This window comes from Armigeres subalbatus, chromosome 2 (genome assembly GCF_024139115.2).
Source record: "Armigeres subalbatus isolate Guangzhou_Male chromosome 2, GZ_Asu_2, whole genome shotgun sequence".
In the NCBI taxonomy this organism is placed as follows: domain Eukaryota; kingdom Metazoa; phylum Arthropoda; class Insecta; order Diptera; family Culicidae; genus Armigeres; species Armigeres subalbatus.
The window spans coordinates 182,162,082-182,186,956 of record NC_085140.1 but is presented as its reverse complement, the minus strand read 5'-3'; the positions used below and the strand labels follow the sequence as shown (position 1 = coordinate 182,186,956).

Genomic DNA, 24,875 nt, shown 5'->3' with positions numbered 1-24,875 from the left:
TGAAAATAAGTCTCTTCGGACAAAAACACCGTGATCGGATTTTGATAAAATCTGAACCATCGGAAGCAGAAACTCTTCAAGTTTTCTGTCCTTATGCTAAATTTTAAATTGGCGCAAGGGAACCGGGGATGTTCCGGGTTTTCCGATGGTATGATAAAAATGTATTTTTTTTCTTTTGCCCATTTACTGACCAATGCTGTCTGTAGATCATGAATCCGACAAAAATAGTCAGAAACATGGGCATTTCCGTGAAATCAGTTCCGGAAATATGACGAAATGATAACAAATAGCAATAATGCAATTATGGGTATCTAACTTCATGGCTTCGCGAGACCATGATTATAAAACCATTTCCAGGATAGTAGTTTTGTTTGTTTTGTTTGTATATTTACAACACGTTACACCAGAGTAGTGCATTCGTTTCGGAAGGATAAAAGTATCCACTGCCTTCTTTAAAGTAGGTTGCATGGGCTTCCGAGAAAAGGATCGGTTTTGTATGTTTCTTCAAGACCATGAAAATATAATCTTTTTCAAAGATACATTTTGGAGACTGTAAGAATTACTATCCAGTTTATAACAAATTCCGGGTGCTCTGCGAAAGTGACATCGGTTCAGGACGTATGGTCAAATTCCTGCCATTTTTCACGAAAATTGCCGTATCTTTGCGTATTCCTGACGGATTCTTCATCGGCAGTGAGAATTGGTTAGCAAATGAGTTCTAGTTTCTGGCATAAAACATAATAATGAAATATAAGATTAAAAACTAAGACATAACTAAAACTAGGAGAGTTTCTGCGTCCAATGGTACAGTTATGACGATTTAAATTGCGAAATAATTTTGTTTATCTTAACCTCTTGTTCAACCTCTTTAGAAGGTCCGAATCTATTATAGGGTAGGTGAACCGATCGTGGCCATAGTTGGAACAATAATCAATTAATCTCCTTTTCCCTTCGTTTACTTGAGATTTTATCATGCATTATTGAGAAATCTGTTTGTTCTCTATTGTAATCCATATACAGATGGGACTGCCTTGCGATTCATGGCAGTGTAAGCATCATTACTTACGTGATCGATATGCTTAAAGCATGTTATTAAGTGTTTTATTTTCTTTATTACGAAATATGCAATGCCTTTTAGCAAATTCTACGCTTCAAATTAAAATGCTAGGCTTGAAAAAAATATAGCAACATGAAACCATCAGGGCCGCAGGTGAGCTCTCAGCGTCCTGCGGCCCTGATGGCCCTGATGAAACCTTTAGTGGGCGCCCCTCTTTTACTAAGTGGAAATAAAATGCGCAAAATAATAAATATTACCAAAAAGAAGTAAAATGAGATGGTTTATTGGTGCTTTAAATAGTTTTCAATATTCAGGGGTATACAGGTACCAGATACATGAAAGACTTACAGATAAGAATATGTTGGCATTTTCAATGTATTTTCATGCATATATTTGTGGCATGCAAATTAACGCAAAATTCAACCAATCTTACTGTCTTTTTAAATCAAAATAAATTTAAGCTGTGCTTGCTAGTAAAATTCAGTCAAATTTAAATGAATTTTGAATGCTAATTGACATTTCCCTCTAAAATTTTCATTCGCTCAATCGATTTTTTATTTTATTTAATGACAACTTTTCCAAAGAAACCATATTTTTTGAAGCCTCTAAGCATTTTTAAGATTTAAAACAAAAAATCTAAAAAGTGCTGTTTTTAAGATTGGTCTAACATTTGCCCGATTTTCGACGAACAAAGAAACCATATTTTTCGAAGCCTCTAAGCATTTTTAAGATTTAAGGCCACTCCTGACGGAATCCAAGTTTAAAAGTACTCGCGTTTTCGGGGGCACACCACTCGATACGGAAGCAACGCACAACTGTCATTTTTATTATTTCACGCATGCTGCGACGCAGCAAAGCTAAATAAAAAAAAATGACAGTTGTGCGCCGCCTCTGAATCGAGTGGTGTGCCCCCGAAAACACGAGCACTTTGGAACTTGGATTCCGTCAGGAGTGACCTTAAAACAAAAAATCTAAAACGTGCTGTTTTTTAAAATTGGTCTAATATTTGCCCGACTTTCGACGAACATCGGGTGAATTGTTCGTTTTTAAAAATAGTTAGAGGCTTCAAAAATATGGGTTCTCTGGAAACGTTGACCTTAAATAAGCCCAAGAGTCGACTGAGACAATAAAAAGAGATACAATTTTTAACGGGATAGGTCAATCCGTTTGTGGAGATTATCTGCAATTTTGCACGTCGTCGTTTTTAAAACTGTATGCTAAAGGTTGATTGCATAAAATACTCTTGGGTTTTTTTGAATGTTTGTGATAGGTTTAGGCGCAAATAATGTAATGAACTTCTCAGACCCGCGTTGGAAGTTCATAAAAATACTTATAGATCTTAACGGTCATCTCTAAATTAGATCACGGAGAAAGTGTTTGAGAAGCTTAAAATTCGTGATGCACTAAATGAATATTTCCTTTACTGTTTTTGAAATCCTCTGTGATTTATGATCAAAAATTATTAAGACGGCAAGGATTGCCTGTTTCAATTAAAAAAAATCAAGAAATTTAAACGGAAAAAAACTCAGCGCAATTCCAAAAAATAGGCTTTTAACAGATCCCACCTACTGATTCAACTTTGAAGTGAATCGGTCTACACAGCATCGCTATCATACCTATTCGGATTCGGAACCACTACTGGACCTGATTGGATTAATAAAATCCCACTCTCCCAATCCCACATCGGATCTAGTCTAATCATAAAAAAAATAATTTGAAGTGGGATGGGTAATAAGAGTCCCCATAAGACCTATTCGGATCAAGGAAATTTACCTATAAAGTAATTTTCTGGATGGTTTGGAGACACCTAGGACCCTGGGACGGGACTTGCAAAGAGGAAAAAATGTAACTTCATCTGCAACCAGCAAGCGCTGTCACGAATTGTCAGATGCAACCAGCACCTTTTTGTGTAAAAGTATTGATATCCCTCAAAAAGTATTCCGAATGATTTTGTTTTACGAGTACTTTTTCACTTTGAAAAGTATTCTAGAAAAGCCGGACAGCTTAATATTGAACTGTTATGCATACGTGTTTTAGACGGGGATACCTTCGAGGTGGTCGAGGAATTCGTCTACCTCGGATCCTTGCTAACGGCTGACAACAACGTTAGTCGTGAAATACGAAGGCGCATCATCTGTGGAAGTCGGGCCTACTACGGGCTCCAGAAGAAACTGCGGTCGAAAAAGATTCGCCACCGCACCAAATGTGTCATGTACAAGACGTTAATAAGACCGGTTGTCCTCTACGGACATGAAACATGGACAATGCTCGAGGAGGACTTGCAAGCACTCGGAGTATTCGAGAGACGGGTGCTTAGGACCATCTTTGGCGGTGCACAAGAAGACGGTGTGTGGCTTCGAAGAATGAACCATGAGCTCGCCCAGCTCTACGGCGAACCCAGTATCCAGAAGGTAGCTAAAGCCGGAAGGGTACGATGGGCAGGGCATGTTGCAAGAATGCCGGACAGCAACCCTGCAAAGATGGTGTTCGCTTCCGATCCGGCAGGTACGAGACGACGTGGAGCGCAGCGAGCGAGATGGGCAGACCAGGTGCAGAACGACTTGGCGAGCGTGGGGCGTATTCGAGGATGGAGAGATGCGGCCTCGAACCGTGTATTGTGGCGTCAAATTGTTGATTCAGTGTTATCTGTATAGATGTAGACTAAATAAATGAAAAAAAATGAAATGAATGAATACGTGTTTTATTTCCGATAAGAAAATCTTTATAAAAATAAGTTTACAAATCCGTAAATCACAAACACTTTTATTGTGCTCAGAAGATTCTACCCGGGATTTAGGTGAAACACTCAAGGAAACAGTTGAGAATCGATGATCAACTGTGATGAAAAGAAGAACAAGTGTCAAAACAAGGAAAAAGAAGCCGTCTTTGCAGGTCTCGTCTCAGCTAGGACCTAGTTGGGTTAATGAAATTTAGATCTGATCCGCAATCGGACCTAGTCGGATAAAAAAAGTCCAGTGGTTTGAAGGAACTAACGGACTTAGTTGGGTCAATTAAAACCAAATCTGAAATCAGAATGGCTATTGGACCTTGTTGGATCAAGCGGGTTTGTTGGTTGATGGGTAAAATCACCATCGGATCTATTCGGATCATGAAAAACCTTATTCTTAAGGTCACTCCTGACGGAATCCAATTTTCAAAGTACTCGCGTTTTCAAGAGTACACCATTCGATACGGAAGCAACGCACAACTGTCATTTTTATTTTTTCAGCTTTGCTGCGTAGTTTCAGTAACTTAGACTAAATGATAACAAAATCCCAATCATTTAGTTCAAGTTACTGCAACTAGCGCTCTAACTCCGTTATTAGTTGAATTCTAATAACGAGCCATTAGCCAAAGTTGTAGAAAAACCTTCGCACTAGAAGTCCACCATACAATACATTTTGAAATTCAGCTTCTGGAATGTGTCATTGACAAGCCACTAAATGATCGAACGCAAATTACTAAATGATCGATAACATCCTTGACCATGGGAGATTTTAAGTGATGCTAAGCTTGTTAGCAGTGTTGGTAAAATCATGCTCTAATCTCACTCACCGCTCTCGATTCTGCAGGGGAGGCGCATGAGGTTTTCACGCAGAATCGCATCGTTTCGCTCATTTTCCAAAAAATTATTTCGCCCCAAAAAGTGTCAAAACCAGAGTTTGCAGAAATTGCTCTCAATAGATAACGAACAACGATAAAACAGAGGCAAAAACTGTTCCGAATCATAACAAGCCTTGATAACAAATTTATCAAACTTGTATACAAGTGCGAAAAAACAATCGGATAGGCAGCCTCGCTTTGTTTTCGCTCCTTTCGTGTTGGTTACTGCACAGCTGTGTAGAACAAGTTGAAATGCATCATCAGTGCCAGTGCTCCCCGCATTTGGAGCTTTCTAAAAGAAATTTATCATGGGTGTATAGCCTTCCGAATCAGTTCTCTATCATGACAGCTTGCGAAAAAAGTCTCTCGCGGTATGCTACATATCGTATATGTACACAGAGATGATAAGTGAGAGACTTGTTCTTTCTCTTTAGGATTCAATCCCTGGTCAAAACCCAATCGAAGCATATTTTATGTTTACGTATGGATTTATTATCCATTGTTTTAAGTAAAGAAAGTTTTTGATTAATTTAACAAAGAAGAACACGCAAAAGTCATACAATGATGCAAATCGCGAGTCGAATCATGGACGATTATCTGGGTTATGAGTCGTTTGGCGTCTGCCTCGCGCTTGATTTGAATCGTGGATGAGATTTGAGAAATTAGGTTTTTACCAACACTGCTTTTAGGGGGTATTGTAATACTTATTTTAACTTTTCCATACTTTTGATGATGTAGTGTATGAATTATTTAATGAGAAAACTTATATGATGTTGTGTTGTGTTGTGCTTATTCATTATCAGACGATCATGATTGCAATTTTCATGTAAAAACTTTTCTCGTAAAAACAGTAGGCGAGTTGTCGCCGGCGACAACTTCTCAAATTTTGTACTCAAACGATAATAAACACAGAATTTTCATTCAATCATTAATCTTCACTAATAATAGCTAATTGTCAACAGTCCCGTTATACCTTCTATTTGGCGTTATAGTTTCATGCTAGTAAGGAAAAATAGTTTAAAAGGTAACGGTAAATGCTTCAAATCAAGATACGATTTTCAAACGATTCTTAATCGCTGGCGAGTTTTAATCACGTGATAATTTAAAAGTAAAATCGCGGATGAGTTTGATCATTCTCGATTTTTCGAAAATTTCATTTTTCCCAACCCAACCAACAGTTATATCAACCAAAATCGAAAGTTTTAATCAGTGAGAGGTCCATTAATTTACATTACATAATATATGTTTCAGCTTTTTACTAATTAGTGTGGTCTCTGGTTGATTCACAACTGTGGGATGGCTGTACCAACCTAAATCTGAAGCATAGGGTCCGCATTATCGTCATCCTTCATAACATAATAAATTCTCAATTGCATGCTACTTATGCTCCCTATATGAACTGAAATGGATTTTTGCGTAGGAGCGGCGACACCGACGACAATTGCCACCAACGAACTGGTAACGGGGTGTGATGAACGAGAAGAAAGCGCAAGCAGACGCAGCTCAACTTCTCTTTATCCGTTCCGAGCAGCAGCAGCAGTAGTGTGGAGTTGCAATCCACCAGTCCAGTAGTGTATGTGAGCACGTGTAAATGTAGCGGCTGCAATATCAACAACAGAACCATGCTTATGCTCGGCAGCCTCGACGATGGTGTATGTTGGGGGGTAATAAAAAATTAGAAAAGCAGTTAGAAGAAAAGCGGAAAAAGGCACCTCTGGTGGGAAGTTGTGCTTCTGTGTGCTATATGGCAACAAAAAATCATAAAAAAGAAATCTGCCTTCCTCGCTGCATGAACGTGTAGTGTTCTGCTGTTCAGTGTGAAAAGGAATCTTTCTTCGGTGCGTGCGCGGCAAAGAGCCAAGCAAAAGTGGAACGCAGAACGGTTCTGGTTGGCACTCGGAGCAAGGAATTATGTTAACAGCTATTTATATTGTGACGCTAGTGTTTTGTTTACATCACGAAGTGACGAATGGAGCTGCAACAGAAACGCTGGATGTGACGAATGATGGGTAAATAAATGCTATGACAGTAATTTACTTAAACCAAGAATGTTCTATCGCAATGTTCTTTATTTTCATTGGCAATTAATATTTGAAGGCAACTATTCGACTTCAGCGGTAAAAATCCCAATTTATGGATTGTACTTTTAAACATAACATCTTTTGTAATTGACGAGTGGCGGTTTAAGCAAGACTTCTTTTATATCATTATTAATTTGTTCGCCCATGAATACTATCGGTGGAAAGCATGTATGCATATCGCATATGTTTATTTATGTTTGTGTAATCAACGACAGATGTTCATAGAGCTATAAAAATATCCCCCTACGTTTCGAAGTATCATGCGAAACGATCACATGATACAAGCTGTTATCTGCAGTTCTGAATTCCATTGCCACTTTTAGGTAACATTAATTTAAAGGTGGTGTTGTATTCAGTGCTTAGCATATACCTACTATTCCGAAACAAAACTTTTAAGCTTAAAAGCTAACATGAAAATATGATACCCTACTTGGTAGTAGTAACCTTAGCACTAGCCAAGCAATAACTACATCAATCTTTTAGTTGTAACATTTTGGGGATATTTTTGTCAATGCTCAATGATGCCATCTTAAAATTGTATAACATCTCAGTCATAGTGATAATATTCACATTGAAAAAAGTGGTGTTATTCTGTTGCCAAAAAGCCTCGTTAATTCACCACTTGTCAGCTAATCAGTTTCCAGATATGTATGGACGTGCGTGGAGGCGCGTGGTACATAACAAGTTACTACCGCTAGGGCGTTTTGTCTCTCCAAAATGTTAGATGCTTCATCAAAATGTGGAAAATATCGGCTTTTCCTACCTCTAATCTATCATTGTGAGACTTTTTATGCCTAACCTCCACAAGCTCAGGCCTAGTTTTGTTATGTCTATCTCATCCAAAATAAATACGAGAGATAGGGGAACTGCTCTGTTTTCCATCTCACTGAACATATATCCATCTCATCGCGGAACAAAGAAATGCGGCATCAACTTCGTCGCTTATTTTTACGAACATACTGATTAAAAAATCACGAAAATGAGAAACAAGAAATACATTTTCATTGCTTTGTTGATGAATATCGGAGCTGTGAGATGAAGTCCAGGAGCAGTAATCCTATATATTAAAAATATGTGTTGACTTCACGATAATAAAGATAAAAAAAATGTGTGTTGACTTGGGCTCGTTATTATTTAGTTATACCTGCACAGAAAAAAAATATGAAAAGTAATCGTAAATAATAAAGACGTGGAAAATTACGCTATTTTTGGCGTACGTAGATTTTTTCTAACAAGTTCGCTCTAAATGTAGGTATGCAATTAACATAGCATTATGACACTTATTCGTATAAAAATATGTGACATAATGCAATACAAATTGCACACATTCCGGTGATAATATCGTTTTAATTTACGCTTTTTTTGGCATTCCCTTTATGTGCATTACATTCGTGTAAATTTCAACAAATTTTTCTATCTGTGCACAGAAAAAAATAATGAAAACTAATCAGCTCGTAAAAAATACAGACGCGGAAAATTACACTATTCTGAGCACACATGAATCTTTTCCATTAATTTCACCCTAAATGTATGCAATTTGTATAGCATTATACCACTTAATCGAATAAATAGTGGCTTAATGCAATACAAACATCCTCTAACTAGTTATTGTGCCACACTCATGGCACACATAAAACCGGATCGATTCCACCAAAAACAAACTATAACTTCACAGTTGGTGTCTGCAATGAAGGACATAAACTTATTATATTCTCAATAACTGAAGGTTGTTTGAAACTAGTATATAGCATGAGTGATGCAATAACTAGGACGGTATAGACGTAATCACATTCAAATGTAGTTAACGACCTCGGAAGGATATTAAAATTGAAAACTTGCCATTTTCCAAAAGATTAGTCAAGAAAAAAATTGCATCTACTCTGCGCCTCGAACCGTAGACCTCTTGATCTGTAGGCCCTGACACTACCACACAACCCAATCTAGATCTATACTAGTGGGTTGAGCATGCTGGATGACATTGCTCATAAATCATAGTCAACTTTGATCTAGCATGGGGGGAATGGTCCTGCTTGACTACCCTTTTCAAATGTTGAGTATTTTATGAAAACTGCATCTTTACATGCCGAAGATTATTTTTCAGAATAAAGTGATGTATGGACGAAACTTCCGCAACACTCGAAGGAAATAAACGGGTAAATTTAATTGGGCATATACTGAAAATTTACCCATAGAAGCACCCAACATATTTTTTTTAGTTTTTAGGCAATTTTTTCAGCTAAACTTACTGAAAAGTCATAGAATAAGCACTCTAAACATCCTAGTATCAATGACAAAGTGGTAGATAATAGTCTAAAGAAGCTATTAAAGACTATTGCTTCTATTATGTGGAGTAAAATTGATGCATTCAGACGACATTTCTATGGGAAAGTTTGAAAATCACAAATCTCGTTTGATGCACCCAGGGCCGGATTTAGAGGGGGGGCGTGGCCCCGGGCCCCCACAATTCTTATGTATCAAAACCAACCTTTTTGTACATTTTGGGGCCCCACAAGCTGCCGGCCCCGGGGCCCGCTTCCGGCTAAATACGGCCCTGGATGCGCCTCTACATTTCCATGGATTTGGCTGAAAATTGGTCAGGAGACTCCATCTAAAATACATGGAGAAACATATGCCAATCGCAGTTGTCATTTACAAAATCACGCACTCAGTGGGACTGGTATGCGTGGACACTAAAGATATTGTAGTTACAAGATAAAGATTGTCATTCCCTTTGTTCTGTCCTGTCCGAAACATGTTGGGTACCGAACTGTCAAATCGTATGTATTTTTCCTTCATCGAAAATTGGCACCCTATACTCGCCAGCAAAAGATGTTCCGTACAGCGACGACAGCGACAATCTTCATCTTGTAACTAAAATATCTTTTGCAGAAGCCATCAAACAAAAGCTGTATTTCTCGGCATAACTGTCCCACCAAACTATTTTCATGATCATGATCGCAAATTCTATTTGTGGGAGAAAAATTAGAATGATCATGAAACTGAGTATGCTGAATGGTTCTGTGACGTGATATTTTTAAATTGGGACGAAAGGAAGTCCTAAACACTTTCTCACTTCAACGGGTAACTGGTCGAGTGCCAAAATCGGTCCAGAGATTCCGGCTGAAGATAGCTTCCGGGTCAATGGGGCACCAACGGCTCATAGCAGGTGCGTTTACACGCCACGATATACTCATATAGTCCCCGGCGGTGTAGCTAGCCTACTATGAGTAACCGAATCACCATACCCTTGAGCCATTCGGCTCTCAGCTTATTCGTTGAGCCAACAGCTTTCGCCTTGACCGTGGACTACTCGGATAATGACGGTGGCAGAACTATCCTACCCAGACGGGGAGTTCCCCGTTTTTAGAGGCTCCCTCGTAACCGACGATCCACCTCTAACTTGTGACCGGTCGGGTGCCGAAGTCGATTCAAAGATTCCGTTTGGTTCAATTGTGCTCCGATGACCCGAGATCGATACTTTCACGCGCGAGGAACTATTTAAAATACTCCCGAACAATGGCTTTAGCCTACTCCGACAACCGATTTCCAGTGCCTTTGAGCCATTCGGCTCCCTACTCAGTCGTTGAGCCATTCAACTCCCCCTGGTTCGCGATCGCGAACACTCCGCATAGAACACCCTCAACATCGCACTTCAACGGAGAAATGTAAACAGAATGAGCTCAGCCGATTTTGTCATGTCTTTTTCATTTATTTAGTTTGCATCTAAACAGATAACACTGAATCAACAATTTAACGCCACAATACACGGTTCGAGGCCGCATCTCTCCATCCTCGGATACGCCCCACGCTCGCCAAGTCGTTTTGCACCTGGTCTGCCCATCTCGCTCGCTGCGCTCCACGCCGTCTCGTACCTGGCGGATGGCGGTACCGGCAACATGTCCTGCCTATCGTACCCTTCCGGCTTTAGCTACCTTCTGGATACTGGTTTGGCCGTAGAGTTAGGCGAGCTCATGGTTCATTCTTCGCCGCCACACACCGTCTTCTTGCACACCGCCAAAGATGGTCCTAAGCACCCGTCTCTCGAATACCCCGAGTGCTTGCAAGTCCTCCTCGAGCATTGTCCATGTTTCATGTCCGTAGAGGACAACCGGTCTTATAAGCGTCTTGTACATGACACATTTGGTGCGGTGGCGAATCTTTTTCGACCGCAGTTTCTTCTGAAGCCCGTAGTAGGCACGACTTCCACAAATGATGCGCCTTCGTATTTCACGACTAACGTTGTTGTCAGCCGTTGGCACGGATCCGAGGTAGACGAATTCCTCGACCACCTCGAAGGTATCCCCGTCTATCGTAACACTGCTTCCCAGGCGGGCCCTGTCGCGCTCGGTTCCACCCACAAGTATGTACTTTGTCTTTGACGCATTCACCACCAGTCCAACTTTTGTTGCTTCACGTTTCAGGCGGGTGTACAGTTCTGCCACCTTTGCAAATGTTCTGCCGACAATGTCCATGTCATCCGCGAAGCAAATAAATTGACTGGATCTGTTGGAAATCGTACCCCGGCTGTTACACCCGGCTCTCCGCATGACACCTTCTAGCGCAATGTTGAACAACAGGCACGAAAGTCCATCACCTTGTCTTTGTGGAGCTTATTGTGGGAATATTATTATTATTATAATCTTTATTAAAGAGGTTTTTAGCCTAAGGCTAGTTCACCTCCGAGATTGTGGGAATAGGCAAGCGGGAGTCTGCTGGAAAACTGTCACTGCTGTCTGCGATGGTTCACCACATGTGTTTGACTCACTGCGAATTGCCACGATTGCTTTGATTGATATTTTGGTGGCTCTCCGTTGTCGTTCATATAAAGCCTACTTCGATACTTTCAAATCTATTGGATTGGACTTTCCATATTTAAAACCCAGTGCCATTTCACTGCCACACATTCCCCCTCTTCTCAGGATTTGTTTTGTTATGCAAAGTAACATTCTAAAGCACTAACGTCAGCTAACGTTGTGTTTGGTTGGCAGACGGCGAGCATCAAAATATTTCAAGTGAGGCTTCGAGTTTTTTTTCCTTTTATTCGGCATAACACAGAAAAGTGATATAAACACAACATACCCAAAATTATATTTAAGTACCAAACATAAGTGAGAAAAGCTCTCAATGTACCGGGTATAACATGCGGGTAAAATTTTTAGTACACCTTAGATAGTTTAGGAGATTGATGGATATATAGATAACTGATAACTAAACAATGTAATAAACATAAATTATGAAGATCTCACAACATTTTCCTTCTGTTTTGACTGACCACCAGCCTGTTATATACTTTGCTGCTAAGGCTGAATTCACCGATACTGAACACAATATTACAAAATCAAGTAACACTTAGTCGCATTGAGCAATTTTTGCGAGCACCACTCGCGCTTATTATAAAATCAAGCAACGCTAAGTTGCACTGAGCACTTTATGTGAGCACCACTCACGCTCATAACAAAAACAAGCAACACTAGGTCGCACAGAGCACTTCATGCGAGCACCACTCGCGCTCATTACAAAATCAAGCAACGCTAAATTGCACTGAGCACTTTATGCGAGCACCACTCGCGCTCATTACAAAATCAAGCAACGCTAAGTTGCACTGAGCACTTTCTGCGAGCACTACTCGCGCTCATTACAAAATCAAGCAAAGCTAAGTTGCACTGAGCACTTTATGCGAGCACCACTCGCGCTCATAATAAAAACAAGCAACACTTGGTCGCACTGAGCACTTTATGCGAGCACCACTCGCGCTCATTACAAAATCAAGCAACGCTAAGTTGCACTGAGCACTTTCTGTGAGCACCACTTGCACTCATAATAAAAACAAGCAACACTTGGTCGCACTGAGCACTTTATGCGAGCACCACTCGCGCTCATTACAAAAACAAGCAACACTTTGTCGCACTGAGCACTTTATGCGAGCACCACTCGCGCTCATTACAAAATCAAGCAATGCTAAGTTGCACTGAACACTTTATGCGAGCACCACTCGCGCTCATTACAAAATCAAGCAACGCTAAGTTGCACTGAGCACTTTATGCGAGTACCACTCGCGCTCATAACAAAAACAAGCAACACTTGGTCGCACTGAGCACTTTATGCGAGCACCACTCGCGCTCATTACAAAATCAAGCAACGCTAAGGTGCACTGAGCACTTAATGCGAGCACGACTCCCGCTCATTACAAAATCAAGCAACGCTAAGTTGCACTGAGCACTTTCTGCGAGCACCACTCGCGCTCATAATAAAATCAAGCAACACTTGGTCGCACTGAGCACTTTATGCGAGCACCACTCGCGCTCATTACAAAATCAAGCAACGCTAAGTTGCACTGAGCACTTCATGCGAGCACCACTCGCGCTCATTACAAAATCAAGCAACGCTAAGTTGCACTGAGCACTTTCTGCGAGCACCACTCGCGCTCATAATAAAATCAAGCAACACTTGGTCGCACTGAGCACTTTATGCGAGCACCACTCGCGCTCATTACAAAATCAAGCAACGTTAAGTTGCACTGAGCACTTTATGCGAGTACCACTCGCGCTCATAACAAAAACAAGCAACACTTGGTCGCACTGAGCACTTTATGCGAGCACCACTCGCGCTCATTACAAAATCAAGCAACGCTAAGGTGCACTGAGCACTTAATGCGAGCACGACTCCCGCTCATTACAAAATCAAGCAACGCTAAGTTGCACTGAGCACTTTCTGCGAGCACCACTCGCGCTCATAATAAAAACAAGCAACACTAGGTCGCACTGAGCACTTTATGCGAGCATCACTCGCGCTCATTACAAAATCAAGCAACGTTATGTTGCACTGAGCACTTTATGCTAGCACCACTCGCGCTCATTTCAAAATCAAGCAACTTTAAGTTGCACTGAGCACTTTATGCGAGCACCACTCACGCTCATAACAAAAACAAGCAACACTTGGTCACACTAAGCATTTTATGCGAGCACCACTCGCGCTCATTACAAAATCAAGCAACGTTAAGTTGCACTGAGCACTTTATGCGAGTACCACTCGCGCTCATAACAAAAACAAGCAACACTTGGTCGCACTGAGCACTTTATGCGAGCACCACTCGCGCTCATTACAAAATCAAGCAACGCTAAGGTGCACTGAGCACTTAATGCGAGCACGACTCCCGCTCATTACAAAATCAAGCAACGCTAAGTTGCACTGAGCACTTTCTGCGAGCACCACTCGCGCTCATAATAAAATCAAGCAACACTTGGTCGCACTGAGCACTTTATGCGAGCACCACTCGCGCTCATTACAAAATCAAGCAACGTTAAGTTGCACTGAGCACTTTATGCGAGTACCACTCGCGCTCATAACAAAAACAAGCAACACTTGGTCGCACTGAGCACTTTATGCGAGCACCACTCGCGCTCATTACAAAATCAAGCAACGCTAAGTTGCACTGAGCACTTTATGCGAGCACCACTCGCGCTCATTACAAAATCAAGCAACGCTAAGGTGCACTGAGCACTTGTGCGAGTACCACTCGCGCTCATAACAAAAACAAGCAACACTTGGTCGCACTGAGCACTTTATGCGAGCACCACTCGCGCTCATTACAAAATCAAGCAACGCTAAGGTGCACTGAGCACTTAATGCGAGCACGACTCCCGCTCATTACAAAATCAAGCAACGCTAAGTTGCACTGAGCACTTTCTGCGAGCACCACTCGCGCTCATAATAAAATCAAGCAACACTTGGTCGCACTGAGCACTTTATGCGAGCACCACTCGCGCTCATTACAAAATCAAGCAACGCTAAGTTGCACTGAGCACTTTATGCGAGCACCACTCGCGCTCATTACAAAATCAAGCAACGTTAAGTTGCACTGAGCACTTTATGCGAGCACCACTCGCGCTCATAACAAAAACAAGCAACACTTGGTCGCACTGAGCACTTTATGCGAGCACCACTCGCGCTCATTACAAAATCAAGCAACGCTAAGGTGCACTGAGCACTTAATGCGAGCACGACTCCCGCTCATTACAAAATCAAGCAACGCTAAGTTGCACTGAGCACTTTCTGCGAGCACCACTCGCGCTCATAATAAAATCAAGCAACACTTGGTCGCACTGAGCACTTTATGCGAGCACCACTCGCGCTCATTACAAAATCAAGCAACGTTAAGTTGCACTGAGCACTTTATGCGAGTACCACTCGCGCTCATAACAAAAACAAGCAACACTTGGTCGCACTGAGCACTTTATGCGAGCACCACTCGCGCTCATTACAAAATCAAGCAACGCTAAGGTGCACTGAGCACTTTATGCGAGCACCACTCGCGCTCATTACAAAATCAAGCAACGCTAAGTTGCACTGAGCACTTTATGCGAGCACCACTCGCGCTCATTACAAAATCAAGCAACGCTAAGGTGCACTGAGCACTTTATGCGACATAACAAAAACAAGCAACACTTGGCCGCACTGAGCGCTTTATGCGAGCACCACTCGCGCTCATTACAAAATCGAACAACACTAAGTCTGCATGTTGAAGATGGTCATTTTCCCATAGAGTCCTAGTTTGAAAATTGGTACTTCAATTAATAGAATCGGCGTAAATAATGCGGTGTCAGGAGGGCTTGGCCCTTTCCAGACCCACTTGTGGTCCCCATCAGAAATTTTGTAAAAGAGGGTTAAAAAACTATTTTTATTTTTCCTTATTCAGGTTAAGAATTTTATCATCATTACTTCACCATTATTTGTATCAGCTTGTCGTTGCACAATGTGAAGTTCAAGTATTCTAGTTTGGTGATTTCACTCAGTTGTTTATTGTTTGATAAAATGTAAATATGTTTTCTATTATACTGTCAACTATGGTCGGAGTTCCTTAGAGAGTGTAGAGTTCAGAGCGATCAGAGAGTTCATAAAGCTCCCAAAAGCTATCAGTATTTTTTTTTGGATTACATAAAATATTCATGATTTCCTTTTTCAGAAAACGTCCTAACAATCTCTTCGAATTTTGTAGAGAAGATTCTTCCAGAATATTCAAATAACCAAATAATTTCAAAATTCTAGAAAAGTATCCTAAGATTCCGAAAACCTTGTACATAAATCGCAAAAATGCTGCAATAAAATACACTCGAACCTAATGCAGTTTATAAACAACGCGATTACGAAGTCTCAATCTACTTCACTCATTTATTCTACAATTATTATAATGCGATATAAAAAGTAGTCGTGTTGATGCAATCCCATGATTGAAAAGCAGTTTTTTTTTTCAGTTGAGTAATGTTGTTAACAAGACAAATGAGCAACAAAGGAATAAAAGAAACCTTTGCAAACCATGCGTGCAGTGCCCTATATTGGCTAAGAAAATAACAACAGCTGGGGTCATGTTCCCCCTAGACCGGGACAATAGTTACGATTATGAACGAATGTTACGTTTGATAAATAGTCAGCCTAATTCCGCCCTTTGCTCTTTCTCTAATCCTACTTTTCAAAGAATAAGTTAATATGTAATTGAGTATGCACTTACCATTCTCAGCATAAAAACCTAAGCACATAACTTTTTTTTTCACTTTCACCCACGTAAAAAAAATTAATTATATTTTGTCCATACACACTCCCGCTTGCTCCAGATTCTACAATGCGATCTACTTAAAAAATGGTGAAAATCCGGCAGGATCGCCAAATGTGGAGCTTATTGTGGGAATAGGCAAGCGGGAGTCTGCTGGAAAACTGTCACTGCTGTCTGCGATGGTTCACCACATGTGTTTGACTCACTGCGAATTGCCACGATTGCTTTGATTGATATTTTGGTGGCTCTCCGTTGTCGTTCATATAAAGCCTACTTCGATACTTTCAAATCTATTGGATTGGACTTTCCATAATTAAAACCCAGTGCCATTTCACTGCCACACAGTCTTAGTCCCCGGCGCGATTCGAACGAACTGGAGTGTTCGCCCGAAATCTTCCCACAGTTTTGCACACCATCCACCGTTGCTTTGATCAGTCTGGTAAGCTTCCCAGGGAAGCTGTTCTCGTCCATAGTTTTCCATAGCTCTACGCGGTCTATACTGTCGTATGCCGCCTTGAAATCAACGAACAGATGGTGCGTTGGGACCTGGTATTCACGGCATTTTTGAAGGATTTGCCGTACAGTAAAGATCTGGTCCGTTGTCGAGCGGCCGTCAACGAAGCCGGCTTGATAACTCCCAACGAACTCGTTCACTACTTGTGACAGACGACGGAAGATGATCTGGGATATCACTTTGTTGGCGGCATTAAGGATGGTGATCGCTCGAAAGTTCTCACACTCCAGTTTGTCGCCTTTCTTGTAGATGGGGCGTATAACCCCGTCGACTTCGACCCATATACCCGACGTTGTTCTCCGCTGCGTCGTTAATGGCTGCTTTGTCTGTTTTCCAGCAGTCCTCAAGAGGGGCCCCATCGAGGTCACCCTCTTCCAGCAACGCTGCCTCGAGATGCTCCGCGTATGCAGTGGCGACATCAGGTTGCTTCAGTCGCTCTAGGTCGTACCGCGGCGGTCGTCGGTACCGAACATTGTTGATGACGGATAGTTTTGGGCGTAGTTTAACCATCACCAGATAGTGGTCAGAGTCGATGTTAGCGCCACGATATTCGTCGCAGTGGTCTTCGCCGATGGTTCCGGTCTGTACTCTCTTGTTGATTGTTCGTTGCGTAAAATTTTTTTTGGCTGGCTTGCAGGGCCTGACACCAAACCCCCTAAATTTCCGGAGGACCATTCCTCCTTATTTCCGGTGGACCATGGTGCACAGTTTCACTTAGAGTCCCTCGCTGGCACTCGGACGATGATCAGCCGCCCCTAACATGGAGAACAGACGCTATTGTGAGCCGATCTTGACATGGAGAACAGACGCTCAATAAGATTTGCACCTCCGGAGAGGAGCAAACCCCCCCCTTCCCTGTCAGCATACGACCATAGTTCCCACCGGGGTCATGTCTAGACAACTCTTATAGGCTGGGGAGGAACTGCGTCAAACCAAAGTTCAGCTCTCCATGGGATCCGTTAATCCAGGCCGTTGCTAAATGATGGGCCCACTTGCCGAGTTGTTCCTCTCCCACTAGCACATAGCTACCATTGCTGTCTTGATATGCCTTCGGGCATTACCGGTGCTCCTGAGGGTGCAGCACTCCTCGTCCACCTGTTTGATGGGCATCGTGCCCACGCCTAGCGAGATACGGTTCGGTATGCATTGATGACTCTCAGGCACATCAGCCTATTAGTATTCTCTAGTTTTCTAACGTCAACTTCCAGACTGATTGAACTAATTGATGCCTCCTGCGCCGATTTCCAGTTGCTGACAACTACCATCTTCAGCTGCGCCAGCTGCAACTGTTTTGTTGCACAATAATTCCTCGACGAGACTGATCGAACGGACTGCAATCATTTCGTTTCACTAAGCATGTTCGTAATGTATGTCTGTATCCGTGTGATTGGTTATTCTAATATTACCAACATTCTAGTGATATGAACCGTATAAAACGCCCTGCAACAGTTGACCCAATAGACACTTTTTCTAATTTAAACGAGATCTTTCAGCTAAGTTCTGAACCAACGGTATATACCGGATTGCTCAAAACTGACCATTCTCTTTTTCTACAGCGCCACGCCGTCGATGTTGCGGAGATGTAATTAGTCGTAGATTCTCCTGTTGCAACCTGCAAGATCTAGCAGCTTACAGTTTCAAGGTCCAGGCTCCCAATCGTGATCTTCAATCGTCGCTATTGGATCTTTACCGATTATATCGAGTCGTATTATTGCTGTAGGTAATGATTGGTTTTACAGGTGCCTTTTTGGGCCTGGGCAAACCTCCTTATCCCAGAAAGCCGTCGCCTGTTTAGTAAACACCAAAATTTGGGGGCCCTCCTTAGCCGTGCGGTAAGACGCGCGGCTACAAAGCAAGACCATACTGAGGGTGGCTGAGTTCGATTCCCGTTGCCGGTCAAGACTATTTTTGGATTGGAAATTGTCTTGACTTCCCTAGGCCTAAAAGTATCATCGTGTTAGCCTCATGATATACGAATGCAAAACTGGCAACCTGGTTTAGAAACCTCGCAGTTAACTGTGGAACTGTGGAAGTGCTTGATGAACACTAAGCTGCGAGGCGACTCTGTCCCAGTGTAGGGATGTAATACCAATAAGAAGAAGAAGAAGAATTTGGTCTAATGCGCTTTGAGCGGCACACGGTCGTTTTGACGGAGCCTGCTTGCGGATGTTGCCTACACGTACAGATGGTAAATCTCGAATTCAGCTTCCTACTAATAAAAGGACAAAAAAGCAAGCATCGTAGCTGTTCTGTTCGCAAGTTCTGGATTCAAGGACAGTTTGGATGACCTACAAATTAAAAAAAATGGTTTAACTTCAAATATTAAAATTTTATCATAGACGAGTTCAAACTTATTTTCTTTAATGCTAGTGAGGCTACCATTTTATTCAAGCTAAATACTTAATATTCTAAATTATCTCCATTATCTTAACATTTACAGATCAGCCCCACCAGAACCATTCGCCGAGAAATTCACCCGGCGAAAGAAAACGGAAAAACTTCCATACAGAGATGAGGACGAAAAACTGGAGCTTGGCGTGTGTCAAGTCTACAGTGGCACCACCTGTGAAGCATATCTCAAGAATCAAACCGTCTTCATCACACCGGATATCACAATGGAAATATTGGAAGAACGGCTGAAGGCCGCTTACGGAGTGATTCGTGAGTCCAAAGACATGAACGCCAACTGTAGGGTGTACGCCCTACCCAGCCTTTGCTACAGCATTCTACCGGTATGTCAGACGCCAGAAAAGACCAACCATCAATATTTTGCAAACAGAGCCGCGGCCGAAGCCGTCAAAAGGAATAAAAGCAAATTCAAGTCACACGAGAAGAAAAACAACCGCAAGACGGCTTTGAAAAGCACGACAACAATGGCAACAACTACAGAGCGATTGAAGGTTTACTTCAGTGGAGGTGTGACTCCAAGCATAACCATCAATGATTTCAATGGAGATATTGTCACTGAAAATTCGTTGGATGTGGCAGAACGGCGACGTCAAAGAAGATCAAGTGACCGAAATTTTATTCAGCATAATTCGTTCAATAATGATGAACGATACTATTCATCGTACTCAACAAGCAGCAACAATAAAAGGAACTATCCACCAACCAGGAACACGGAAAACTTGAGACGAATTTGTCGCAACGATTGCGAGTTGTTGGAGAACGAGTTGTGTCAGAAGGAATATGCAATCGCTAAGCGGCATCCAACAATTGGTCAGAAATTACCCTTGGAAGAATGTGATGATTTACCGTTGCAGAATTCCGTCGATGGAACCATTTTGAATGGAATCGGAGGTTTGGGAAGCTCTGGCGATAAGGAGTGTATGAGGTTGGGCATTGAAATCGATATAAATAAAGATGATGACTGCTACTGGGAGAATGGGTACAGTTATAGAGGCATTTTGGACAAATCCAACACTGGGAGGACATGCATGAGATGGTCGAAATTAATGCGTGAGATATCCAACTATCCCGAGCTTGCAGGACACAACTATTGCAGGTGAGAATAGTGATACACGATTTTATTGCGAAACTTCATCTAAACAAGATATTTTTATTTACAGAAACCCAGGCGGAGAGCAGTCGTCTCCGTGGTGCTACGTGGATTTAAAGAAAACAAGAGAGCTTTGTGACATTACACGATGTTCTGAGCGGATGTGGCTTTACATAATTGTGGGCTTTGTGGCATTCTGTACATTGATAGTGGTAATCGTTACAATAGTTTGTTGTAGAAAGTACAGAAAACATGGAGTATCTAATATACAAAATGTAAGATAAGGGAATTATTTTATAAAACTGAATACTTACCACTTGATTTTTACAGATAAATCTACCAAATGCAGATAAGAACATTTATGGCAACTCTCGCCATAACTCGCCGATTGAGATGACATCGTTGATCGCAAATCAAAATTCCACTGGAGCTATCAGTCGAAATCAGGAAAACGGAGGCATTCAAGGGTTGACCACCGGTCAGAATGGCGGTCATGGACAAACATCACAATCCCGCAACAATGGCATAGCTCGGGTTCCTCAGTACACTCTTCAAGATGTGCAATTCGTCGAGGAGCTCGGTGAGGGTGCCTTCGGAAAAGTCTACAAAGGTGAATTAACGCAGAAAGACGGTGAGAAGATTTTTGTGGCAGTCAAAGCTTTGAAGGAAAATGCCAGCGCGAAAACCCAGGCCGATTTCAAACGGGAGATTGAGCTGATTTCGGATCTCAAGCATGACAATATCGTATGCATTCTGGGAGTTGTGCTGAAAGAGGAGCCGCTGTGTATGCTTTTCGAATATATGGCTCAAGGTGATCTGCACGAGTTTCTGATTGCCAATTCGCCGAATGAAGGAAAGCATCTGACGCAACTTCAGTTTCTTCTCATATCTCAGCAAATCTGTGATGGAATGGAGTACCTAGCCAGTCATCACTATGTGCATCGTGATCTGGCGGCTAGGAATTGTTTAGTTGGCGATAGTTTAACAGTGAAAATATCTGATTTTGGACTTTCGCGGGACATTTACAGCTCTGATTACTATCGGTGAGTTGTCGTTCGTTTAATAAATATAAGATGAAATCTGGTTATTCTTTTTAGTTTTATAAGCTTATGTAATATAAATTAATATTCTTCTAGAGTTCAATCAAAGTCATTACTCCCCGTACGATGGATGCCGTCCGAATCTATTCTGTACGGCAAGTTTACCACTGAAAGTGATGTCTGGTCATTCGGAGTGGTTTTATGGGAGATATACAGCTACGGCTTGCAACCGTACTACGGCTATAGCAATCAAGAAGTAATTAACATGGTTCGAGCCAGGCAGCTGCTACCCTGTCCGGAAGCATGCCCAAGTGCAGTTTACTCACTAATGGTGGAATGTTGGCATGAACAAGCCGTACGTCGTCCAACGTTTCCGGAAATAGGGCACAGGCTCAAAATTTGGTACCAAGCACAAAAGAGAAGTATGTTGAATGTCCACTTTTCCCAATTTTTCCAAATTTTGATTTGCCTAATTTTATTTTTAGCCGAGCAAAATGAGCAAGGTTTTAACCGAAAAGGATCCGTCTTAAGTGTCAACAATCAACGAATGTCCTCGCAGGGGAATTTGAATGCTATCACACCCTCGTCTTCATCTAGCCACCAGTCCTTGAGTCGAAACCCGCAGATGGAACCACGTGATCTGCAACAGCCTCATCAATCTCACCAACAGCCCCGAAAACATCATCACTCTCTAGAGCGAGAGAAAATTCTTCGAACGAGTCAACAACAAACACACCAGCAACAACCTCATCATCACCATTCTCGGTCCCACCACCATCATCACAACTCCCTCGATCGATCCAACAGTGCTAAAATGGAAGAATCCGAACAGTTCGAGACTCAAAGTAACCGCAGCTTCTACCACAATTCCGGTACAAGCCGTAGCAGTAAGAGCATACATTCGATGCAAGATCAGTCTCAACTCCCGCAATCACAAATCCCCCATCAGCATCAGGTCCCAGGTCCTCAAACCTACAAAAATTTCAGTCTGCCTCGGAAAAGCATAGACAGTAATTTAGAATTCGGAGATGGCGACACGACTGCCGCAAGCAGTCCCGGCACCGGTTACTCCAATCGCGAATCAAAACGTCCTCCAAAAGATCCGCACCGTCACCATCACCATCATCACCACCACGGATCGGGTCGAAGCCGACGGATGGACAACTCCTCGGGAACCATGTCGATATCCTCTCTGAACAGTGAGGCGGATCTGAATCAACAGACCCAAATAATACCAAAGAATAGCACCCAGTCTCTGGCTCAGCCACCCATGAATCGAAAACCTAGCAGCAGCGGCAGCATCCTTAGCGTAGCCAGTGAATCCAACAGTTCCTTTGGTGGTAATATGCATTTTAATAACTTAGCAGCGACTCCGTCGAACGATAGTCCAGCCGCACCTGCCGGTCCTTCGGGGGGACCTGCCCTTATGCAGAGTTCTTACCACGAGGGATAAACCTCAGTGCGACATTTGTTTTTAACTTTTTAATTTATATCACAGTGCATGCATTTATCGTAGTACTTAAGGAGTCCGGCAAGATACAGCCTCGTGAAGATGTAGGATTTTTAGATAAGTAAAGAAAGATTGTAGTCATTCCTTATAAGGAATGGGTATGCATACGACAAATGGTTCTCAAAACTCGAACACTACATAGATAGACAACAACGAGATGGGCTGTTTTTTATCTATACGTGTAACAGTGATCTCTAATTTGGACTTGTAGGAAAGTAACATGGATGACTGTCTTTAGTTGTACTCGTCAGACAGAAAATACACAAAACAAAAAAAAAAGTATTAATTTCGAGCACGGCACAATCGCCCAGCAACGGGTTCGGTGCTTGAAGACTGATTCGATATATTCTCTCCATGCATTTCGCACTTACCAAGTTTACAGAAAATAAAAATATGAAGATTGCTTTCAGAAGCAACAACTATCAATTACGCCAATTATGGATCTTTTTCAAAGTATATCATTAGCTTTTATTTATATGTGTGTGAAGTCATCCATTTCAAATGTATTCTCATCTCATTGAGCTAAACTAAAAGCAGAAAAAAAGAGACAAGGGTAAATGTCTAGTGAAATAAATTTAAGTATTACCGGATTTTTGATGGGTTGAAATGTGCAATGAATCCGAAAATGTCCACGTGAAGCATTCCTCCAGGTTGTACATGAAAGTCTATTCACCATTTTTGTTTAAGAAAAGTCGAGTCAGGTACAAGACACTGAAGACGGCCTTACCACGCCTTACTGTTAAGGTCGAAATAAGTATCCGTTAAAGATACAATCAAGTGGGGGAATTAAATGAAGTAGTACGAACCTGTGCGCCGATCCACTACGAACCGGCGGCGGCGTGAACGCAATTTTTTAACGGCGGCGGCGGCGGCGGCGGGGGCTCGTATCGGCGAGATTCAAAATTATGAATTCGTCGGACAATACCTTTTTGGAATATTATTTGCAAGTCTTGTGCATTAATGACAATAAGCATAATTCATATTGTATTGTAAATAATCCTTCAGGAGTATAATATGGAATGAAAATGCACCTAAGATTCCATTTAAAATTTCTTCGGGAATTTCTTTACTATCTCTCCAGGAATTCTTTTTGCAATTTCTTTCTGCATTTATTTAACAGTTCGTCCGGCAGAGATGTCCTACACAGTTGGCAAAAAATCGGCTCTTTTAATTATCACAATTTTTAAAAATCAAATAAAATACATCCAGTGAGTGCAACTAATAGATGGATACTTGAGTTTTCTAAATGTCACTTCGATATGTCAAAATAATACACGCCAGAATCATGCGGGCGCGCGCACAGTAGGGGAAGAGGTGGTAAAATGAACAGGGGTGGTAATATGAACAGTTGGCTATATTTATATTAAAACACTATTTAGGCGTACGTTAACCATGCACACGTTTTCCTCGAAATAAAATAAGGTACCTGAGCTAATATTTTGGTTTTAAGACCGAACTAATAGCTATTACTATCCAAAATATCAAACGATATCGAGGCCTCGAGGCCGTAAAAATAGGGTCTGATGTAATTTTTAACCATTTTTCCGCAAGCTTTAAATCTTAATAAATTCATAATAACATTGATTCAAACCTTCACAAAGATGTTGCAGGGGTAAATAGTAAAATTATTGGTTTGCATAGTTAGAGGAAGAGTTATTTATCACAAGGCACGTATGGGGGTAAAATAAACACTTGTATCAAACTTTCACAAATTTATGATAAAAGTTGTGCAATTGTGAAGCGGAAGTTCAAGAAACAAACCATATCGAATAACCAAGATAAAAATTTAAAGATGTAAATTTAATTTAAAAATAACTGATATTTCAAAACTTTTTTTCTTCTTTTTATTATATTGATAATTAAGAGCTTTTCAAAAGTTATACCAGATTTTTCAAAAGGCTTTCATAATCTTAACTAGTTATATATACAGTGCTAGAGTTAAAAAAAGAAAATTAAATGTTTCAAAAGGGTTTTAGAAGCGATGTTCATTTTACCACCAGCCAGTGTTCATTTTATCCGCACTA

General features: G+C 41.6%; 1 protein-coding gene across 6 annotated transcripts in view; it reads left to right on the top strand.

The window, feature by feature from the left end:
• LOC134211351 (tyrosine-protein kinase transmembrane receptor Ror) overlaps positions 1–23,441 on the top strand; it is a 29,775-nt gene extending 6,334 nt beyond the window's left edge. For 3 of the 6 annotated variants that reach the window (XM_062688131.1, XM_062688129.1, XM_062688130.1), the window contains exons 2-7: positions 6,081–6,669; positions 19,243–20,307; positions 20,372–20,576; positions 20,632–21,344; positions 21,438–21,763; positions 21,827–23,441. In XM_062688131.1, coding sequence (XP_062544115.1) covers positions 6,572–6,669; positions 19,243–20,307; positions 20,372–20,576; positions 20,632–21,344; positions 21,438–21,763; positions 21,827–22,794 — 3,375 coding nt within the window. In that variant the 5' untranslated portion in view covers positions 6,081–6,571 and the 3' untranslated portion in view covers positions 22,795–23,441. The remainder of the gene's footprint in view (positions 1–6,080; positions 6,670–19,242; positions 20,308–20,371; positions 20,577–20,631; positions 21,345–21,437; positions 21,764–21,826) is intronic. The other 3 variants (XM_062688135.1, XM_062688134.1, XM_062688133.1) reach the window with 2 other exon arrangements.
• Positions 23,442–24,875: the final 1,434 nt, after the last annotated feature.